This window comes from Cherax quadricarinatus, chromosome 2, assembly GCF_038502225.1.
Source record: "Cherax quadricarinatus isolate ZL_2023a chromosome 2, ASM3850222v1, whole genome shotgun sequence".
In the NCBI taxonomy this organism is placed as follows: Eukaryota; Metazoa; Arthropoda; class Malacostraca; order Decapoda; family Parastacidae; genus Cherax; species Cherax quadricarinatus.
Window position 1 is genome coordinate 38433609 of NC_091293.1, and position 21660 is coordinate 38455268.

Sequence of the window (21660 nt, forward strand, 5' to 3'; positions counted from 1 at the left end):
TTCCTTGAAATGTTGGGAGGTTCCATCTGGTGGCTTATATACAACCACGATGACTAGGTTTTGGTTCTCGATCTTTATTGATAGAACTTCAACTTCATTTGTGGTGTTCAGCAACTCCGTGCAGATGAGCGACTCTTTGACATACAGGCCAACCTCCCCTTGTTGCCTATTCTTTCTGTCGCATCAAAAAGGTTGTACCCACTTATCCATATTTCACTGTCAAAGTGATCTTTTGTGTGGGTCTCTGTGAAGGCTGCAAACATTGCATTAGACTCCTCTGGAAGTCCACTGATAAAAGGTATTTTGTTGTTGGTGGATGGCTTAAGGCCCTGTATATTAGCAAATATGAACGAGGTTGTATTCTGTGTTTGTTGGGGGGTTTTGTTATTGGCATCAGTAGTTGTAGTTCTGGAGGGCCATGGGGGGCCACTGGTTGTGCCTCCAGTCCAACAAGGCTCCAAGGTGGTGGACTATTTTTAATTCCTTCCAATTTCTTTTTCCGTTTCCTGCCACTAAAGATCACCTGGAGTTGGGTTGTCATAGCTACTATTGTTTGTCTTGTGAGGTCTGTGCCTCCTGGTCCCTTTTCGATGGTATGCCGGGCAGCTGATGTTGTAACACTGCTTTTGGAGGACCAAAGAGTGACACATTTTTGGGTGAAAGAAAGTACAGGAAGAAGAACGACACACTCCTTTAGACAGGAGGTCACTACATTTTTTGGGATGCTCAAAGTTGCATGTCCCATTTTTTCCTGATATTCCATGCTTAAAGATGCCCCAAACAGTATTTGCACAATTTCACTTTTGGTTGGATAGAATTGTTGAGGTGTGTTGTCAATTTCTGCAGGTTCTGGAACTGCACTATAATCCTCAGTATCCAAGCCAGGGCTACCCCATCCTGGATTCCATCTACTTTCCTCAGTAGGAGGAGGAGGAGGAGACTCCTCCCCTACATTTGTAATGTGGGCTATGGTCTTGTGCAATGATGGTTGTATATTTAAGGTGTTAGTGGTGACTGTGGTAGGGTCCTTAGTAGAGTCTGGACTGGCAATAAGTCTGGGGGCTGAGACTGAGTCAGCACTGGGGCTGGGGGCTGAGCCTGGGCCAGTACCAGCGCTGTGGGCATTAGTGCTATGACTGGGGGATGGATCTGGGTTAGCACTATGTGGGTAACTAGATAGTTTCGAGTCATCTGTTGTGGTATGGGCATTCTGCATTTTTTGGTTCACTCCTCTTTCTCCCATGTTTTATATATTTTTGGTAGACTATCCAAGAAGTCATCTTTGTTTTCTTGATTATTTTTATCATTTATTACTCTCCTTAGTACCTTTCTGATACCTGCCCAAAGTTCTATGTCTTTATTGCACAACCATAAGCACCTTGCTAGTTCGAGGTAATTTTTTGAGACTGTGTTTAGTTTAAGATAAGATAAGATTTCGTTTGGATTTTTAACCCCGGAGGGTTAGCCACCCAGGATAACCCAAGAAAGTCAGTGCGTCATCGAGGACTGTCTAACTTATTTCCATTGGGGTCCTTAATCTTGTCCCCCAGGATGTGACCCACACCAGTCGACTAACACCCAGGTACCTATTTGCTGCTAGGTGAACAGGACAACAGGTGTAAGGAAACGTGTCGAAATGTTTTCACCCGCCGGGAATCGAACCCGGGCCCTCCGTGTGTGAAGCGGGAGCTTTAGCCACCAGGCCACCGGGCCACAAGAGATATGATGTTTGGAAAAGCAGAGGTTGTATGTGACTCTGGATTTCCTTCCAAGGATTTTTTTACATGTCCCACAGGTATGCTGACATCCTGCCAATATCCTACTACACTCTGTATGCCACGGAAGAAAACTGATTTCCACTTTACCTTTCTCTCACTGGTGACAGTATACAAGTTATATAATGTAGTTTACAAGCTTCATGGAAATTCTTCTCTAACGATGTTGGGGAAATTGAAACTGTTGCATCAGACACGATATACGGATAGAAGAGACACATGGAATGTGTGGGGCTGTAGTTTAAAATCTTTACTATGTACCCCATACCCATGGTATTGGTAGTAGTCAATTATTATTATTATAATCAAGGGGGAAGCGCTAAACCCGGAGGATTATACAGCGCCTGGGGGGGGGGATGTGGAAGGCATCCAGGCTTAATTCGGGGAACTGGAGCACAGATCCAATTCCCTAAATCAAGAGCCCCTCACCAACATCAAGGAACCTTCCTTGAGGGGGGTAGTAGTCAAAAGATTAGAGATACATAATGGGTCCAGGGGCTGGGCCCCAAAGTTTTGAGAGCTGAACAAGTTACAGTGGCAATCAACTATTTACATATTTATATCTGGTCACAGCGTTTAATGAGTTTTTTTTATACCGACATTAGTGGTAAAGGGTATGACAGGCTAGATCTATACATCCCAAACCTCGGTAGTGACTACAGTAAAGTTCATTGAGATTCAATAGCTTAGGTGTTTAGAAATAGGGAATCTTAATACACAAAACTAGCAATTACGAGATTGACTAGTTGGAGATAATGGTCTCTAACTAATGGTCCAAGTCGGACTGAAATGTCGTCATAAGTTGCACTCTCCATAGTTCAGTTGAACATCTTTATGTACCCCATACCCATGGTGTGGGCAGTAGTCAAATGATTATAGAGGTACATAATGGGTCCAGGAACCGGGCCGCAGTGTTGACAGTTGAACTCATAGTGCGGGATATTCATGTATTGTTCCAACAATGGTATTGTGACTTGTATTTTGTAAAGAATCTTAATCTTTTTTGTAAAGAATCTTAATCTTCATCTTCCATTATCACGTCACTCCCCCCTCATACTTTGAAGGAGGGGGGAGTGAATCTTCAGATGATCATATTTATTACTAATTAGTATAATAATTTTACCTTAAATTCAACCTTTTATGTTTTTAAATTTGACTAACCTGTGTTGGGCGTCTAGAGCGTGGAGCACCATGTGTTCGTCGAGGCCTGACAGCTATCTTGTGAAAAGCTGCTTGGTGACTCAATCTGACAGCACCAACCACTGGTTCATTGTCTGTGGAGAACCACACTGGGTATTAATGACTTGCAACCACCTCAATGAAACTCGGCAGAAAATCACTTCAACAATACAAGAGAAAGTGGATTGCTCAACGTTTTTTTATATAATAATGAATATGATGTATCCGTCATAAGAGTAACGTATTTAATCATGAACGGAAACAGGTACATGTATACACTTTATTAAGATATTTAATAAAACATTTAGCTTCTTCTCTTCTTCAGCGGGGAAACGTTTCTTTGATAATTATCTAGACCAGTATATATGTTATTTTTATCTATAACTTATCAGTACCACCATATTGTCTCCACTATCAACAACAACAGACAAAGTCATAAAGCTAACATAACACAGTACTTAGTGAGAGAGGAAAAACAACTGTTGATTTCTAACACCTATTACAAGTGTAAATAATACAAGTATTTCATGAAATACCCCTCAAGGAAGGTTCCTTGATGTTGGTGAGGGGCTCTTGATTTAGGGAATTGGATCTGTGCTCCAGTTCCCCGAATTAAGCCTGAATGCCTTCCACATCCCCCCCCCCAGGCGCTGTATAATCCTCCGGGTTTAGCGCTTCCCCCTTGATTATAATAATAATAATTCATGAAATACACTGAATGTGTAAAAATATAATTAACATTACTGTTCGAGTGTGCCAAATTCAACGAATATATATATATATATATATATATATATATATATATATATATATATATATATATATATATATATATATATATATATATATATATATATATACACACACAAAACAACCACGGAGGGAGTAGAATGATAGCTCTAGGCCTTTCGTGTTGCAATCAACACATCAGCAGGTTGCAAAATTGCAGAAAAGAGGAAGGTTTCCACGCGAATATGTTCCCAGGGGAGTGCGTTTACTGCAGTGAGAGAGGGAAAGAGAAGGTACCGGAAGTGACCACAGGCACAACAGCCAGAAGGATGAATATTACAGCATTATAATATGCATTGATATTGTAACCTAAACGATATTAACGTAGCAATAAAGATAGAAATGTTAAAAGCAGGTGGGGATATAGTTTTGGAGTGGTTGGTGCAATTATTTAATAAATGTATGGAAGAGGGTAAGGTACCTAGGGATTGGCAGAGAGCATGCATAGTTCCTTTGTATAAAGGCAAAGGGGATAAAAGAGAGTGCAAAAATTATAGGGGGATAAGTCTGTTGAGTGTACCTGGTAAAGTGTATGGTAGAGTTATAATTGAAAGAATTAAGAGTAAGACGGAGAATAGGATAGCAGATGAACAAGGAGGCTTTAGGAAAGGTAGGGGGTGTGTGGACCAGGTGTTTACAGTGAAACATATAAGTGAACAGTATTTAGATAAGGCTAAAGAGGTCTTTGTGGCATTTATGGATTTGGAAAAGGCGTATGACAGGGTGGATAGGGGGGCAATGTGGCAGATGTTGCAAGTGTATGGTGTAGGAGGTAGGTTACTGAAAGCAGTGAAGAGTTTTTACGAGGATAGTGAGGCTCAAGTTAGAGTATGTAGGAAAGAGGGAAATTTTTTTCCCAGTAAAAGTAGGCCTTAGACAAGGATGTGTGATGTCACCGTGGTTGTTTAATATATTTATAGATGGAGTTGTAAGAGAAGTAAATGCGAGGGTCTTGGCAAGAGGCGTGGAGTTAAAAGATAAAGAATCACACACAAAGTGGGAGTTGTCACAGCTGCTCTATGCTGATGACACTGTGCTCTTGGGAGATTCTGAAGAGAAGCTGCAGAGATTGGTGGATGAATTTGGTAGGGTGTGCAAAAAAAGAAAATTAAAGGTGAATACAGGAAAGAGTAAGGTTATGAGGATAACAAAAAGATTAGGTGATGAAAGATTGAATATCAGATTGGAGGGAGAGAGTATGGAGGAGGTGAACGTATTCAGATATTTGGGAGTGGATGTGTCAGTGGATGGGTCTATGAAAGATGAGGTGAATCATAGAATTGATGAGGGAAAAAGAGTGAGTGGTGCACTTAGGAGTCTGTGGAGACAAAGAACTTTGTCCTTGGAGGCAAAGAGGGGAATGTATGAGAGTATAGTTTTACCAACGCTCTTATATGGGTGTGAAGCGTGGGTGATGAATGTTGCAGCGAGGAGAAGGCTGGAGGCAGTGGAGATGTCATGTCTGAGGGCAATGTGTGGTGTGAATATAATGCAGAGAATTCGTAGTTTGGAAGTTAGGAGGAGGTGCGGGATTACCAAAACTGTTGTCCAGAGGGCTGAGGAAGGGTTGTTGAGGTGGTTCGGACATGTAGAGAGAATGGAGCGAAACAGAATGACTTCAAGAGTGTATCAGTCTGTAGTGGAAGGAAGGCGGGGTAGGGGTCGGCCTAGGAAGGGTTGGAGGGAGGGGGTAAAGGAGGTTTTGTGTGCGAGGGGCTTGGACTTCCAGCAGGCATGCGTGAGCGTGTTTGATAGGAGTGAATGGAGACAAATGGTTTTTAATACTTGACGTGCTGTTGGAGTGTGAGCAAAGTAACATTTATGAAGGGATTCAGGGAAACCGGCAGGCCGGACTTGAGTCCTGGAGATGGGAAGTACAGTGCCTGCACTCTGAAGGAGGGGTGTTAATGTTGCAGTTTAAAAACTGTAATGTAAAGCACCCTTCTGGCAAGACAGTGATGGAGTGAATGATGGTGAAAGTTTTTCTTTTTCGGGCCACCCTGCCTTGGTGGGAATCGGCCAGTGTGATAAAATATATATATATATATATATATATATATATATATATATATATATATATATATATATATGTGTGTGTGTGTGTGTGTGTGTGTGTGTGTGTGTGTGTGTGTGTGTGTGTGTGTCGTGCCGAATATGTAAAACTGGTCAATTAGCAAGAACTCATTTAAAATTAAGTCCTTTCTAAAAATTTCTCTTATACTTTTAAATATATATTTTTTTTCATTAATGTTAACGTAAAAATTTATAATTTTTCATCAAAAGAATCTTAGAAAACTTACCTAACCTTATTATAACAAGAACAATTTATTTTAGCCTAACCCAACTAAATATATTTTAGATTTGTTTACAATAATTTAATACTAAACAAACACAGTGAAATATATTTTTTTCGTTAGGTTCAGAATGATTTTGGCGAAATTATTGCATACACAAATTTTCACTTGTCCTATATGGCAAGATGAGCATTGCTATTTAAGCCAAGATCACAAGTTCTGCCTATTCGGCACGACACACACACACACACACAAAACAAGCACGGGGGGGGGGAGTAAAATAATAGCTCTAAGTCTTTCGTATTGCAATCAACACATCATAAGATTGCAAAGTTGCAGAAAAAAAGAGTATGTCCGAGCTAATACGATCCCAGAGGATGTATTCACTGGAGAGAGACAGAGAAAGGGGACAGGAAATGCACTCAGGCATACCAATACCCATAGCCAGAAACGTTGAATATTACAGCATTAAAAAAAAATCCCATAAGCGCTGATATTGTAACAGCCTAAACGACAGCAACATGGCAATTATCAAAAATTCCCTCAGACTCAGCTATGATATAATTAATTTTACAAACATAATTATATTGTCAGTGATAAAGAAGTCACTGGCAATTATGGAGTAACCATCCACAAGAAAGCGGGTCCATTAAAGCTCATAGACCACCAACCCAGTTATAAAAATATCGTCGACCATCTAATTTTTTTTGAGTAATGATATATAAAGGCAAAGCAAAGATAACTGACAATTAGATTTGGAATGTGTTTCTTATAAACAGAAATTTGAGAAGTTATATAAAATAGACCTGGGAGTGATCATGTCGGAGGATATCACCTTCAAGGACCATAACATTGTATCAATCGCATCTGCTAGAAAAATGACAGGATGGATAATGAGAACCTTCAAAACTAGGGATGCCAAGCCCATGATGACACTCTTCAGGTCATTTGTTCTATCTAGGCTGGAATATTGCTGCACACTAACAGCACCTTTCAAGGCAGGTGAAATTGCTGACCTAGAAAATGTACAGAGAACTTTCACAGTGCGCATAACGGAGATAAAACACCTCAATTACTGGGAGCGCTTGAGGTTCCTGAACCTGTATTCCCTGGAACACAGGCGGGAGAGATACATGATTATATATACCTGGAAAATCCTAGAGGGACTAGTACCGAACTTGCACACGAAAATCACTCACTACGAAAGCAAAAGACTTGGCAGACGATGCAACATCCCCCCAATGAAAAGCAGGGGTGTCACTGGCACGTTAAGAGACCATACAATAAGTGTCAGGGGCCCGAGACTATTCAACTGCCTCCCAGCATACACAAGGGGGATTACCAACAGACCCCTGGCAGTCTTCGAGCTGGCACTGGACAAGCACCTAAAGTCGGTTCCTGACCAGCCGGGCTGTGGCTCGTACTTTGGTTTGCGTGCAGCCAGCAGTAACAGCCTGGCTGATCAGGCTCTGATCCACCAGGAGGCCTGGTCACAGACCGGGCCGCGGGGGCGTTGACCCCCGGAACTCTCTCCAGGTAAACTCCAGATACCTAACATTTTGGTCTGAAATATATTTCATACAAACTTTATGTGCAACAAACATAAAAAATCCATTCTTACACATGTAAGTTGATGCAAATGGAAACAGAAATCAGACTGCTTGTTTTCACGGATTTGGGTAAGTAACAATCATACTGGCCCAAAAATTTTCCATTGTAGACCTCTGGTACACATCTTTAGCTGCCAAATCATTTTTTTCAGGTCCAATAACTCTTCCTGCACAGTCTCTGTAACACCATCAACATCTGTTATGAATGGATTTCTGACGAAAGAAAACCCATCCCTTGTCTTGTCTACCTCTGGAAAGTATCGCTGATATAAATGTTCGAGAATATGCACCTGAATGGCTTCCTTTTCCCCTAGCATGGCATCCACACATGGAAGTTTACTTAAATTTTTACCTTCGACTCTTCCTATCCAGAGTTCTAATTTCTCAAGAAAAGCCTTGATGATTCCTTGGTTAGAGAACAAATTTGCTCCTTTCCCTTGCAGCTGAAGATTAAAATTTGTTCAAGATACCAAGAATATCGACAAGGGATGCTAGTTCTGACAGTTCTAGCATATTTGTAAAACCTTCTTACCCTTTAGACTGGACAAATAGAATTAATTCTTCAAGAATTCTGTTGACTACATTCCCTGCTGACAACCACCGTACAAAAGTGTAGACCAGCAACACCTCAAAGTCGGAACCCACGTCCTGGTATAATTTTCTGACCAGTGTGGTGTTCACTGCTGACGATCTGATGTAATTTACCACCTTCATCATTCCTTTGAAAATGGTGTTCAGGTGATCAGGTAGTGCTTTTGATACCAGTGTCTCTTTGTGAATGAAACAGTGAACTCCGGTTACCACTGGCGCTACGCTGTTTCACCAAGGCTTGAAAGCCTGATCTTGAGTCTAGCATCACAGGTGCACCATCACACCTAGCCAAGCACGTAAAGAAACTAGAGAAAGTGCAAAGGTTTGCAACAAGACTAGTCCCAGAGCTAAGAGGTATGTCCTACGAGGAGAGGTTAAGGGAAATCAACCTGACGACACTGGAGGACAGGAGAGATAGGGGGGACATGATAACGACATACAAAATACTGAGAGGAATTGACAAGGTGGACAAAGACAGGATGTTCCAGAGATTGGACACAGTAACAAGGGGACACAGTTGGAAGTTGAAGACACAGATGAATCACAGGGATGTTAGGAAGTATTTCTTCAGCCACAGAGTAGTCAGTAAGTGGAATAGTTTGGGAAGCGATGTAGTGGAGGCAGGATCCATACATAGCTTTAAGCAGAGGTACGATAAAGCTCATGGTTCAGGGAGAGTGACCTAGTAGCGACCAGTGAAGAGGCGGGGCCAGGAGCTTGGACTCGACCCCTGCAACCTCAACTAGGTGAGTACACACACACACACACACGCACACAAACACACACACAAACACATACACACACACACAAACACATACACACACACACACACACACACACACACACACACACACACACACACACGTACTCATATACAACAGGCCTAGTGTCTAATCGACATGTGCCTAGGACAAAATGGTAACTAACACACACACGTACTCGTATACAACAGGCCTAGTGTCTAATCGACATGTGCCTAGGACAAAATGGTAACACACACACACACACAAACACATACACATACATACACACACACACACACACTTGCAAATACAACAGGCCTAGTGTCTAATCGACATGTGCCTAGGACAAAATGGTAACTAACACACGCATATACAACAGGCCTAGTGTCTAATCGACATGTGCCTAGGACAAAATGGTAACTAACACACGCATATACAACAGGCCTAGTGTCTAATCGACATGTGCCTAGGACAAAATGGTAACTAACACACGCATATACAACAGGCCTAGTGTCTAATCGACATGTGCCTAGGACAAAATGGTAACTAACACACACACGTACTCATATACAACAGGCCTAGTGTCTAATCGACATGTGCCTAGGACAAAATGGTAATACACACACACACACACACACACACACACACACACACACACACATACACACACATACACACACATACACACACACACACACACACACACACACACACACACACACACACACACACACACACACTTGCAAATACAACAGGCCTAGTGTCTAATCGACATGTGCCTAGGACAAAATGGTAACTAAGTGGTAACACCCACCAAATTTACCCAATCCAGACCATTTACTTCAAAGAAATTTTTAATAACTTCTAATACATTCTGAGCCCTTGTGGTGATATCAAGAGTCTTACAAAAGAGATACTTGTCTTTGAGGTTTCCAGCCATGTATCATGCAAATACCAATAACTGAGAAGACAGTGAGACATCAGCTGATTCATCCAAGTGAATAGCAAACAACAGAGATTTCTTTATTTCATCCACAACTTGTTCACTGATGTTTTGTGAGATCTCATTTATTCGTCTCGACAGTGTCATTAAAAATTGATATATCATTCAGCTTCCATGCTGCGTCCTCACCGACAACAAGCTTCACCGATTCTTTTGCGTAAAGTAACACAAGTTTCTCTACAGTCGTACTAGGCTTCTTGACCTGTGTGACTTTGTATGCGACAATGTAGGAAGCGCGCACTGCATTGGTGTTCTTAAGATAAGATAAGATAAGATTTCGTTCAGATTTTTAACCCCGGAGGGTTAGTCACCCAGGATAACCCAAGAAAGTCAGTGCATCACCTAAGACTTATTACCACTGTGGTCCTCAGTCTTGTCCCCCAGGATGCAACCCACACCAGTCGACTAACACCAGGTACCTACTTGCTGATAGGTGAACAGGACAACAGGTGTAAGGAAACGTGTCGAAATGTTTCCACACGCCGGGAATCGAACCCGGGCCTTCCGTGTGTGAAGCGGGAGCTTTAGCCACCAGGCCACCATAGAACGTACCTGTCGCGTCAAGACGCTGCCGCTTGAAAGGTGATAACTGCCGCTCGAAATAATCTTCATCCTTTTGCAACAAATTGGGGTGGCACTTTTCGAGATGGAGTTTAAGCTTAGCTGGCTCACTGAGCCATTCCCCAAAACTTTGAAACAAATAAGACACTGTGGTAATTCCTTGCCATCTTTTTCTTGACCAGTGATGCCGAATTTAGTGTAGTCCTCCGAACACTTGCGCTTAACATTCATTCCTGCCATTGTTATATATTTATATCTGTGGACAATATAACGAAATATATTTATTATATGTCGAGTTTGGCATTAAAAAGGATATGAAAAACAGAAGATAATAATACACATGTAATAATAAAACATCACCGGTTTCATAAACAGCATAAATCAGCACAACACAGCACACAGCAGCACAACACAGCACACAGCAGCACAACACAGCACAACACAGCACACAGCAGCACAACACAGCACAACACAGCACACAGCAGCACAACATAGCACACAGCAGCACAACACAGCACAACACAACGCACAGCAGCACAACACAGCACTCAGCAGCACAACACAGCACACAGCAGCACAACACAGCACACAGCAGCACAACACAGGACACAGCAGCACAACACAGGACACAGCAGCACAACACACACAGCACAACACAGCACACAGCACACAGCAGCACAACACAGCACTCAGCAGCACAACACAGCACACAGCAGCACAACACAGCACAGCAGCACAACACAGCACACAGCAGCACAACACAGCACAGCAGCACAACACAGCACAGCAGCACAACACAGCACACAGCAGCACAACACAGCACAGCAGCACAACACAGCACACAGCAGCACAACACAGCACAGCAGCACAACACAGCAGCACAACACAGCACTCAGCAGCACAACACAGCACACAGCAGCACAACACAGCAGCACAACACAGCACACAGCAGCACAACACAGCACACAGCAGTGCCAGCGTGTCAGCGTGCCTCGTTGTGCTCCGGGTTTTCTCGTGTTTTCACGGTCGCTCTTACGTGCTAGAACTTTAATTTGTGTCATCAATCCTATACGATACATCCCTCTAGCGCCTGGAACCAATCTTGGGCGGAAAACATTATATACTGAGTCAAAAAAGGAGAATTAGTGTGCACTGCGTAGCAGAGTTTACTGCCAGAGGGGAATCATAGGCCTGTGTCCCGTGTGGAAAAAAATAATAATAATTGAACTTTTCATGTCAGAGGAAAGAAAGTCTCCCTGATATCATTGAGTATACATAGTGTATACTACAGTGGCTCCCTAGTATATTGATGATAAAGGCTAAAGTGTCATTTGAAAACAGGTGAATTTGTAAATGAAGTGATAAGCCTATAGAGGAAGGTGCCAGAAGTCGCCAGAAACTTACCACAGGTCAGCTGTTTTTAATAATCTTCCTGGCATGCTAGTGTACTCGCATATAATCTAGTGATACCAGTGAATAGCAGAATACAGTGTTGTAGTAGCAACTAACCAGTATTATAATGGTACTTAGTGGAGTGGAGTGACTTTCATTAGTTTCTTTTCTTGAAATACGAGACGTTACTGTGAATTTCATATAACCTGTAGTTACCAGCGGTCGCAATATACACAACGAGAAGCAATTATTACTACAGAAAAAGCGTCCTTCCTCCAAAATTTGCACCAGTCAACTATAGTGATAATATAGCATTTATTGCGGTGGAGACGGATAAAAAAAAAAAAAAAAAAAAAAAAAAAAAAAAAAAAAAAGATAGAAAAGCCAGATACAGCGATTGATAAACAAGGAGGTGACCGTTCGTCATTGTAGGAGCTGCCAGATATCACCGGCTCTTCAACACGCAAGTTATACTTTTGTATCAGTCAAATCACATATTACTCGGGTAGATAATTTCCAGTAGATCCTTCATGTGTTAGCTCAAATCACCGACCAGTATGTTTTAAATAAGTGACCCACTGATCAGAGCAGATCGACTGGTCCGGACCCTTGACTGGTCCGAACCCTTGACTGGTCCGAACCCGGGACTGGTTTCAAACAGTTTCGTTGGACAATAAAGCAGACTGTAAACGGATGGGGTTGTAGGCGCCCTTATAAACACAAACATTAAAAATCAGGAACGTGACGGTAAGCTGTCCAATATACAAAAAGAGTTAGAAACAGAAATACAAATAGCTAGAGCTTCATTTAAGGTTATTAATATAATTTTCAAGAGGTTGCTAGTAGAATTGCAGTAAATCAACCATTCAAATCATTATGAAGCTGTGTGTAGTCTGTGGTCAGTCAAACAAACGGGCTTCCACATGGATAAATTGTCATTTTTGTGGAAATTGGTGTCACGCCCCTTGTGCAGATATCCCAGAACTAGCTACAAGCAGTATTAAAACAGAGAAGTGTTTCTGGGTATGCCCAAATGAGGAAAATCTGTGGACTAAAATCACAAGAGTATTAAAAGAGGACAACATCAAAGCTGCTTTCATAGAAAACCTGGAAGCTTTCTACAACAGATGGGAACATAAAAAGTCTGGGCTGAATGGTACTGCCCTTGATACTGGCCATGTAGTCACAAACTGTAAGGCTGGAGGTGATGTCCTGGGAGACAGTAATAGTAAAGCTGGAGGTGCTGTCCTGGGAGACAGTAATGGTGAAGCTGGAGGTGCTGTCCTGGGAGACAGAAATGGTGAAGCTGGAGATACTGTCCTGGGAGACAGTAATGGTGAAGCTGGAGATTTTGTCCAGGTAGTCGGGAATTATACGCAGGAAGGAATACATATAAATGACCTCATAGGGGACAGGAGCCATAGTAGGGAAACAAGTGTAGTCAAAGATAAGATAAAACCAATATTGCAAACTAGAAATACCGCAGGAAATAGCAAACAAGAGGACTCCAATAGCAATAGTGAGGATAAATTACCAAAAACAACTGGTGGGAGCTCCATTGTTGGTGCTAGGGAGGATAGAAGTAAGACAGGGAAACATGCACCAACAGGGAATACAGTCACAGAAACCCAAGGCAAGCGGAAACCAAGCCTGTGCACATACTATGCACTTGGTATCTGCTGGCATGGGAAATCTGGAAAAACAGATGGGACGTGCAACTATGACCACCCTAGAAAATGCCATGCCCATATGACAACAGGAAAATGCAAACTCCCTTCCTGTAAGCTTTTTCACCCTGAAATGTGTACCTCTTCAGTACAGGAAAGACTGTGCTATAACTTAAATTGCCAGGCATACCATCTAAAGGGGACAAAAAGATACAAAACATCCAGGCCATGGGAAAACCTGGGTAGCCACAGCCACTCAAGAGGGAGAGGTTTTTTTAGTGCCAGGAAGGAAAAAAAACTGGCAGGAAATGGCAGAAATCGTACACCAAATCCAGTCATTCCTGGAGTGGAACCACAGTCGATGGCCTCCACTCCAAACCAACAGATACAGATACTAATGCCGGAAAAAAAATCCCCCCCCAGTACCAACAATACCACCAGTCCGATAACATTCTTCTTTGCAAATATACAGGGTCTAAAGCCAGCAACAAACAACAAAATACCTTTCATCCGTGGACTGCTTGCAGAGGCAAAGGCAATGTTCGCGGCTTTCACTGAGACCCACATAAAGGATCACTTGGACAATGAAATATGGATCCCAGGTTACAACCTATACAGATGTGACAGAGTGAACAGGCAAAAGGGGGGGGTTGGCCTGTACATTGCAGAGTCACTTGTTTGCACAGAACTGCTTAATGCCTCAAATGACGTAGTGGAAGTTTTAGCAGTAAAGGTCGAGAACCAAAACCTAGTCATTGTGGTAGTCTACAAGCCTCCGGATGCAACATCCCAGCAATTCCAGGAACAGCTGTTAAAAATTGACCACTGTCTGGAAAATCTTCCAGCTCCTGCACCCAACATCTTGCTCCTGGGGGATTTCAACTTAAGGCACCTAAAATGGAGGAATATAGCAAATAATATTGTTGCAGTAATAACACCAGGAGGCAGCTCTGATGAAAACTCACACTCACACGAGCTTTTAAATCTCTGCACAAAATTCAATTTAAACCAGCAAATAATAGAGCCTACTAGACTGGAGAATACACTAGACCTCATATTCACTAACAATGATGATCTGATAAGAAATGTCACCATATCAAAAACAATATACTCAGATCACAACATAATTGAGGTTCAGACATGTATGCGAGGAGCCCCAGACCGACAAAATGAGACTAGTCACGAGGGAGCATTCACCAAATTCAACTTCAATAACAAAAACATAAAGTGGGACCAAGTAAACCAAGTCCTAACCGATATAAGCTGGGAAGATATACTAAGCAACACAGACCCAAACTTATGCCTAGAACAGATTAACTCGGTGGCACTCGATGTATGCACAAGGCTTATTCCTCTAAGAAAAAGGAGGAGTAGATGTAAAATAGAAAGAGACAGGCGCTCCCTTTACAGGCGACGGAAAAGAATAACAGAGCGGCTAAAAGAGGTCAATATATCTGAAATGCGCAGGGAGACACTGGTCAGAGAAATAGCAAGCATCGAACTTAAGCTAAAAGAATCCTTTAGGAGTCAGGAATCGCGGGAAGAACTAAAAGCTATAAATGAAATCGAAAGAAACCCAAAGTATTTCTTCTCCTATGCCAAATCAAAATCGAGAACAACGCCCAGTATTGGGCCCCTACTTAAACAAGATGGGTCCTACACAGATGACAGCAAGGAAATGAGTGAGCTACTCAAGTCCCAATATGACTCAGTTTTTAGCAAGCCGCTAACCAGACTGAGAGTCGAAGATCAAAATGAATTTTTTATGAGAGAGCCACAAAATTTGATTAACACAAGCCTATCCGATGTTATCCTGACGCCAAATGACTTCGAACAGGCGATAAATGACATGCCCATGCACTCTGCCCCAGGGCCAGACTCATGGAACTCTGTGTTCATCAAGAACTGCAAGAAGCCCCTATCACGAGCCTTTTCCATCCTATGGAGAGGGAGCATGGACACGGGGGTCGTCCCTCAGTTACTAAAAACAACAGACATAGCCCCACTCCACAAAGGGGGCAGTAAAGCAACAGCAAAGAACTACAGACCAATAGCACTAACATCCCATATCATAAAAATCTTTGAAAGGGTCCTAAGAAGCAAGATCACCACCCATCTAGAAACCCATCAGTTACACAACCCAGGGCAACATGGGTTTAGAACAGGTCGCTCCTGTCTGTCTCAACTACTGGATCACTACGACAAGGTCCTAAATGCACTAGAAGACAAAAAGAATGCAGATGTAATATATACAGACTTTGCAAAAGCCTTCGACAAGTGTGACCATGGCGTAATAGCGCACAAAATGCGCGCTAAAGGAATAACAGGAAAAGTCAGTCGATGGATCTATAATTTCCTCACTAACAGAACACAGAGAGTAGTCGTCAACAGAGTAAAGTCCGAGGCAGCTACGGTGAAAAGCTCTGTTCCACAAGGCACAGTACTAGCTCCCATCTTGTTCCTCATCCTCATATCCGACATAGACAAGGATGTCAGCCACAGCACCGTGTCTTCCTTTGCAGATGACACCCGAATCTGCATGACAGTGTCTTCCATTGCAGACACTGCAAGGCTCCAGGCGGACATCAACCAAATCTTTCAGTGGGCTGCAGAAAACAATATGAAGTTCAACGATGAGAAATTTCAATTACTCAGATATGGTAAAACATGAGGAAATTAAATCTTCATCAGAGTACAAAACAAATTCTGGCCACGAAATAGAGCGAAACACCAACGTCAAAGACCTGGGAGTGATTATGTCGGAGGATCTCACCTTCAAGGACCATAACATTGTATCAATCGCATCTGCTAGAAAAATGACAGGATGGATAATGAGAACCTTCAAAACTAGGGAGGCCAAGCCCATGATGACACTCTTCAGGTCACTTGTTCTATCTAGGCTGGATATTGCTGCACTCTAACAGCACCTTTCAAGGCAGGTGAAATTGCCGACCTAGAAAATGTACAGAGAACTTTCACGGCGCGCATAACGGAGATAAAACACCTCAATTACTGGGAGCGCTTGAGGTTTCTAAACCTGTATTCCCTGGAACGCAGGAGGGAGAGATACATGATTATATACACCTGGAAAATCCTAGAGGGACTAGTACCGAACTTGCACACGAAAATCACTCACTACGAAAGCAAAAGACTTGGCAGACGATGCACCATCCCCCCAATGAAAAGCAGGGGTGTCACTGGCACGTTAAGAGACCATACAATAAGTGTCAGGGGCCCGAGACTGTTCAACTGCCTCCCAGCACACATAAGGGGGATTACCAACAGACCCCTGGCAGTCTTCAAGCTGGCACTGGACAAGCACCTAAAGTCAGTTCCTGATCAGCCGGGCTGTGGCTCGTACGTTGGTTTGCGTGCAGCCAGCAGCAACAGCCTGGTTGATCAGGCGCTGATCCACCAGGAGGCCTGGTCACAGACCGGGCCGCGGGGGCGTTGACCCCCGAAACTCTCTCCAGGTAAACTCCAGGTAAACACAGCACAACACAGCACACAGCAGCACAACACAGCACACAGCAGCACAACACAGCACACAGCAGCACAACACAGCACACAGCAGCACACAGCAGCACAACACAGCACACAGCAGCACAACACAGCACACAGCAGCACAACACAGCACACAGCAGCACAACACAGCACACAGCAGCACAACAACTGATCAGAAATATTTCACACTGTTCTAATCCTCCTCCCAGCTTCCTTTTATATTAAATTAGAAAACCAAATCAGCTTACATCACACCTATAAAACAGTGCAGGACGAAAGACACAACTAATCAGCTCAGCAGTTCAGTGTCTACTGCACTAAACAACAGAATTACGTGCAGCCATGTGGCAGCTGACAGGAATCGAACAGGAATGGCCTGCGCTCTTACGCGCGCACACCCATGCACACGCGCGCGCGCACACACACACACACACACACACACACACAGCGGGGCCAGGAGCTGAGTCTCGACCCCTGCAACCACAATTAGGTGAGTACACACACACACACACACACACACACACACACACACACACACACACACACACACACGCGCACACACACACACGCACACACACACACACACACACACACACGATGTCATGAACCAACTACGCAAGGTTCACATGATATCGCTTCCACAGTTTGGCTGTCGCTGCAGCTAACACAGGCGAATCCCTTATCCGACCACCCACGTTCACGCTGGTGAATGCGCATATCACTGATCCACACTTTACTTTCGATAAATTTAAGACTATATGCACCAATCATCAGTTTATTACCAAATACAGAGAACGTTCTGTGGACCACCCAAAATGTCACCATGGACCACTAATTGAGAACCACTGATTTAAAGGGATGAGAATACAGGGCCGTTTAAAGGAGAGACTTCTGTAAGTTATACAAAGGAAACGGGGTTCATTAAAATAAACTCATTTAAAGTGGGAAGCATCTGTAATAACAATTTTATGAATTCTGCTGATTTGTTTGTGAGACTAATGAAGAGAACTATTTGTTTAATTAACACTAGTTATCATAATTTATGATGCTATTCTTTTGTCATTAAATTTGTTATGTTTGATGCAAACATTAATGTGGTTGATAATCCACATTAATGTTATTGAAGATTTGTTGTTGATCTTCAAGACAGCTTCATCCAAATAAAATAAATTCCCTATTTGCTACACAAGGCTTTGGAGAGACTAATACTTTACAGTCTCATAAGCTGTACCTTCCTCATCGTTATTATATAAGATGATAAACAGTAAAGAGCAGGAACAGAAGTTTGATGAAGTAGCACATTTTTCAGGAATTTTTAACAGTGTGTATAGAAAACCAGGCCAGAAACTTGCCTTTGTGGAGTGTTTCACTTCATGCAGCAACAAGTGTGAACATGGACGCATTCACATATACACACGGTAACCACATTCATATATGATCGCAACAAACCCAGTGAATTTATAACTGCATAAGCTATTAGACATCAGGGTATATACGTACACAGGTGCAACTGTGTATGCATTATATATATATATATATATATATATATATATATATATATATATATATATATATATATATATATATATATATATATATATATATATATGTCGTGCCGAATATGTAAAACTGGTCAATTAGCAAGAACTCATTTAAAATTAAGTCCTTTCAAAAATTTTCTCCTATACGTTTAAAGATATATTTTTTTTTCATTAATGTTAATGTAAACAATTTTAATTTTGCTCCAAAAGAATCTTAGAAAACTTACCTAACCTTATTATAACAAGAACAATTTATTTTAGCCTAACCCAACTAAATATATTTTAGTTTTGTTTACAATAATTTAATACTAAACAAACACGGTGAAATATATTTTTTTTCGTTAGGTTCAGAATGATTTTGGCGAAATTATTGCATACACAAATTTTCGCTTGTCCTATATGGCAAGATGAGCGTTGCTATTTAAGCCAAGATCGCAAGTTCTGCCTATTCGGCACGACATATATATATATATATATATATATATATATATATATATATATATATATATATATATATATATAAAGAGGGTAAGGTACCAAGGGATTGGCAAAGAGCATGCATAGTTCCTTTGTATAAAGGCAAAGGGGACAAAAGAGAGTACAAAAATTATAGGGGGATAAGTCTGTTGAGTATACCTGGTAAAGTGTATGGAAGAGTTATTATTGAAAAAAATTAAGAGTAAGACGGAGAATAGGATAGCAGATGAACAAGGAGGCTTTAGGAAAGGTAGGGGGTGCGTGGACCCGGTGTTTACAGTGAAACACATAAGTGAACAGTATTTAGATAAGGCTAAAGAGGTTTTTGTGGCATTTATGGATTTGGAAAAGGCATAAGACAGGGTGGATAGCGGGGCAATGTGGCAGATGTTGCAGATGTATGGTATAGGAGGTAGGTTACTGAAAGCAGTGAAGAGTTTTTACGAGGATAGTGAGGCTCAAGTTAGAGTATGTAGGAAGGAGGGAGATTATTTCCCAGTAAAAGTAGGCCTTAGACAAGGATGTGTGATGTCACCGTGGTTGTTTAATATATTTATAGATGGGGTTGTAAGAGAAGTAAATGCGAGGGTCTTGGCAAGAGGCGTGGAGTTAAAAGATAAAGAATCACACACAAAGTGGGAGTTGTCACAGTTGCTCTTTGCTGATGACACTGTGCTCTTGGGAGATTCTGAAGAGAAGTTGCAGAGGTTGGTGGATGAATTTTTAGGGTATGTAAAAGAATAAAATTAAAAGCGAATACAGGAAAGAGTAAGGTTATGAGGATAACAAAAAGATTAGGTGATGAAAGATTGGATATCAGATTGGAGGGAGAGAGTATGGAGGAGGTGAATGTATTCAGATATTTGGGAGTGGACGTGTCAGCGGATGGGTCTATGAAAGATGAGGTGAATCATAGAACTGATGAGGGGAAAAGGCTGAGTGGTGCACTTAGGAGTCTGCGGAGACAAAGAACTTTGTCCTTGGAGGCAAAGAGGGGAATATATGAGAGTATAGTTTTACCAACGCTCTTATATGGGTGTGAAGCATGGGTGATGAATGTTGCAGCGAGGAGAAGCTGGAGGCAGTGGAGATGTCATGTCTGAGGGCAATGTATGGTGTGAATATAATGCAGAGAATTCGTAGTTTGGAAGTTAGGAGGTGCGGGATTGCCAAAACTGTTGTCCAGAGGGCTGAGGAAGGGTTGTTGAGGTGGTTTGGACATGTAGAGAGAATGGAGCAAAGCAGAATGACTTCAAGAGTGTATCAGTCTGTAGTGGAAGGAAGGCGGGGTTGGGGTCGGCCTAGGAAAGGTTGGAGGGAGGGGGTAAAGGAGGTTTTGTGTGCGAGGGGTTTGGACTTCCAGCAGGCATGCGTGAGCGAGTTTGATAGGAGTGACTGGAGACAAATGGTTTTTAATACTTGACGTGCTGTTGGAGTGTGAGCAAAGTAACATTTATGAAGGGATTCAGGGAAACCGGCAGGCCAGACTTGATAGGAAGTACAGTGCCTGCACTCTGAAGGAGGGGTGTTAATGTTGCAGTTTAAAAACTGTAGTGTAATGCACCCTTCTGGCAAGACAGTGATGGAGTGAATGATGGTGAAAGTTTTTCTTTTTCGGGCCACCCTGCCTTGGTGGGAATCGGCCAGTGTGTTAATAAATAAATATATATATATATATATATATATATATATATATATATATATATATACAGGAGGCATTGGTGTCCGCAAGTCATCACAGATTGCGTTACCTGCTTTTCTGTCCTCGTGTGTTGCATCCAGAGAGCTTGTAGCAGCGATTCTCCCTGAACATCTTAGGGACAAGATTGGAGTCCAGGACCAAAAATTCATTGACGGAGCAATGATCTGGGATAATCTAATGGGCTCTGAAACCAGACCTGCTCCCCCCAACAACTACAAACAATCGCACTGGGATGGTCCAATAGTGGAAAATATAGCCTCAACAATGCTTCAGAGTGTGTCAGGGAAGGATAGAGCCCGCCTCCTGGCAGTGAGAGCCCCTCATGCTGGGGACTTTCTGTTGGCTGTTCCCAACTCCAGTCTTGGCACACGTCTCGACCCACAGACCATCCGCATCGGTGTTGCCCTTCGACTTGCCGCCCCTATTCTCGCCGAACACAGGTGTATTTGTGGCGGTGAAGCAGCAGACCGATTCGGGTACCATGGTCTTGTGTGCCGTAAATCCAAGGGAAAGATTGCAAGACATGAGGAGGTTAATAACATCATCAAGAGGAGCCTCACAACAGCTGGATGCCCAGCAGTAAGGGAGCCACCCCAACTATGCAGATCTGATGGCAGCCAGAAGCGTCCAGATGGTATCACCCTTCAAGCCTGGACAGATGGGAAGCAGGTGGTGTGGGACTATACATGTGCATCTACCTTGGCTGATACCTATCTCCAATACACCAGGGAAGAAGGAGGGGCAGCTGCCAGCTTCAGGGAGTCCCAAAAATCTAGAAAATATGGAGAACTTGCCCATCATTATATGTTTGTTCCCATAGGCTCAGAGACCC

General features: G+C 42.5%; 1 protein-coding gene across 4 annotated transcripts in view; it reads right to left on the minus strand.

Annotated features, from left to right (window-relative positions):
• LOC128706569 (uncharacterized) overlaps positions 1 to 21660 on the minus strand; it is a 516652-nt gene that overhangs the window by 42117 nt on the left and 452875 nt on the right. For all 4 annotated transcript variants that reach the window (XM_070087824.1, XM_070087841.1, XM_070087835.1 and 1 more), the window contains one exon: positions 2937 to 3049. In XM_070087824.1, coding sequence (XP_069943925.1) covers positions 2937 to 3049 — 113 coding nt within the window. The remainder of the gene's footprint in view (positions 1 to 2936; positions 3050 to 21660) is intronic.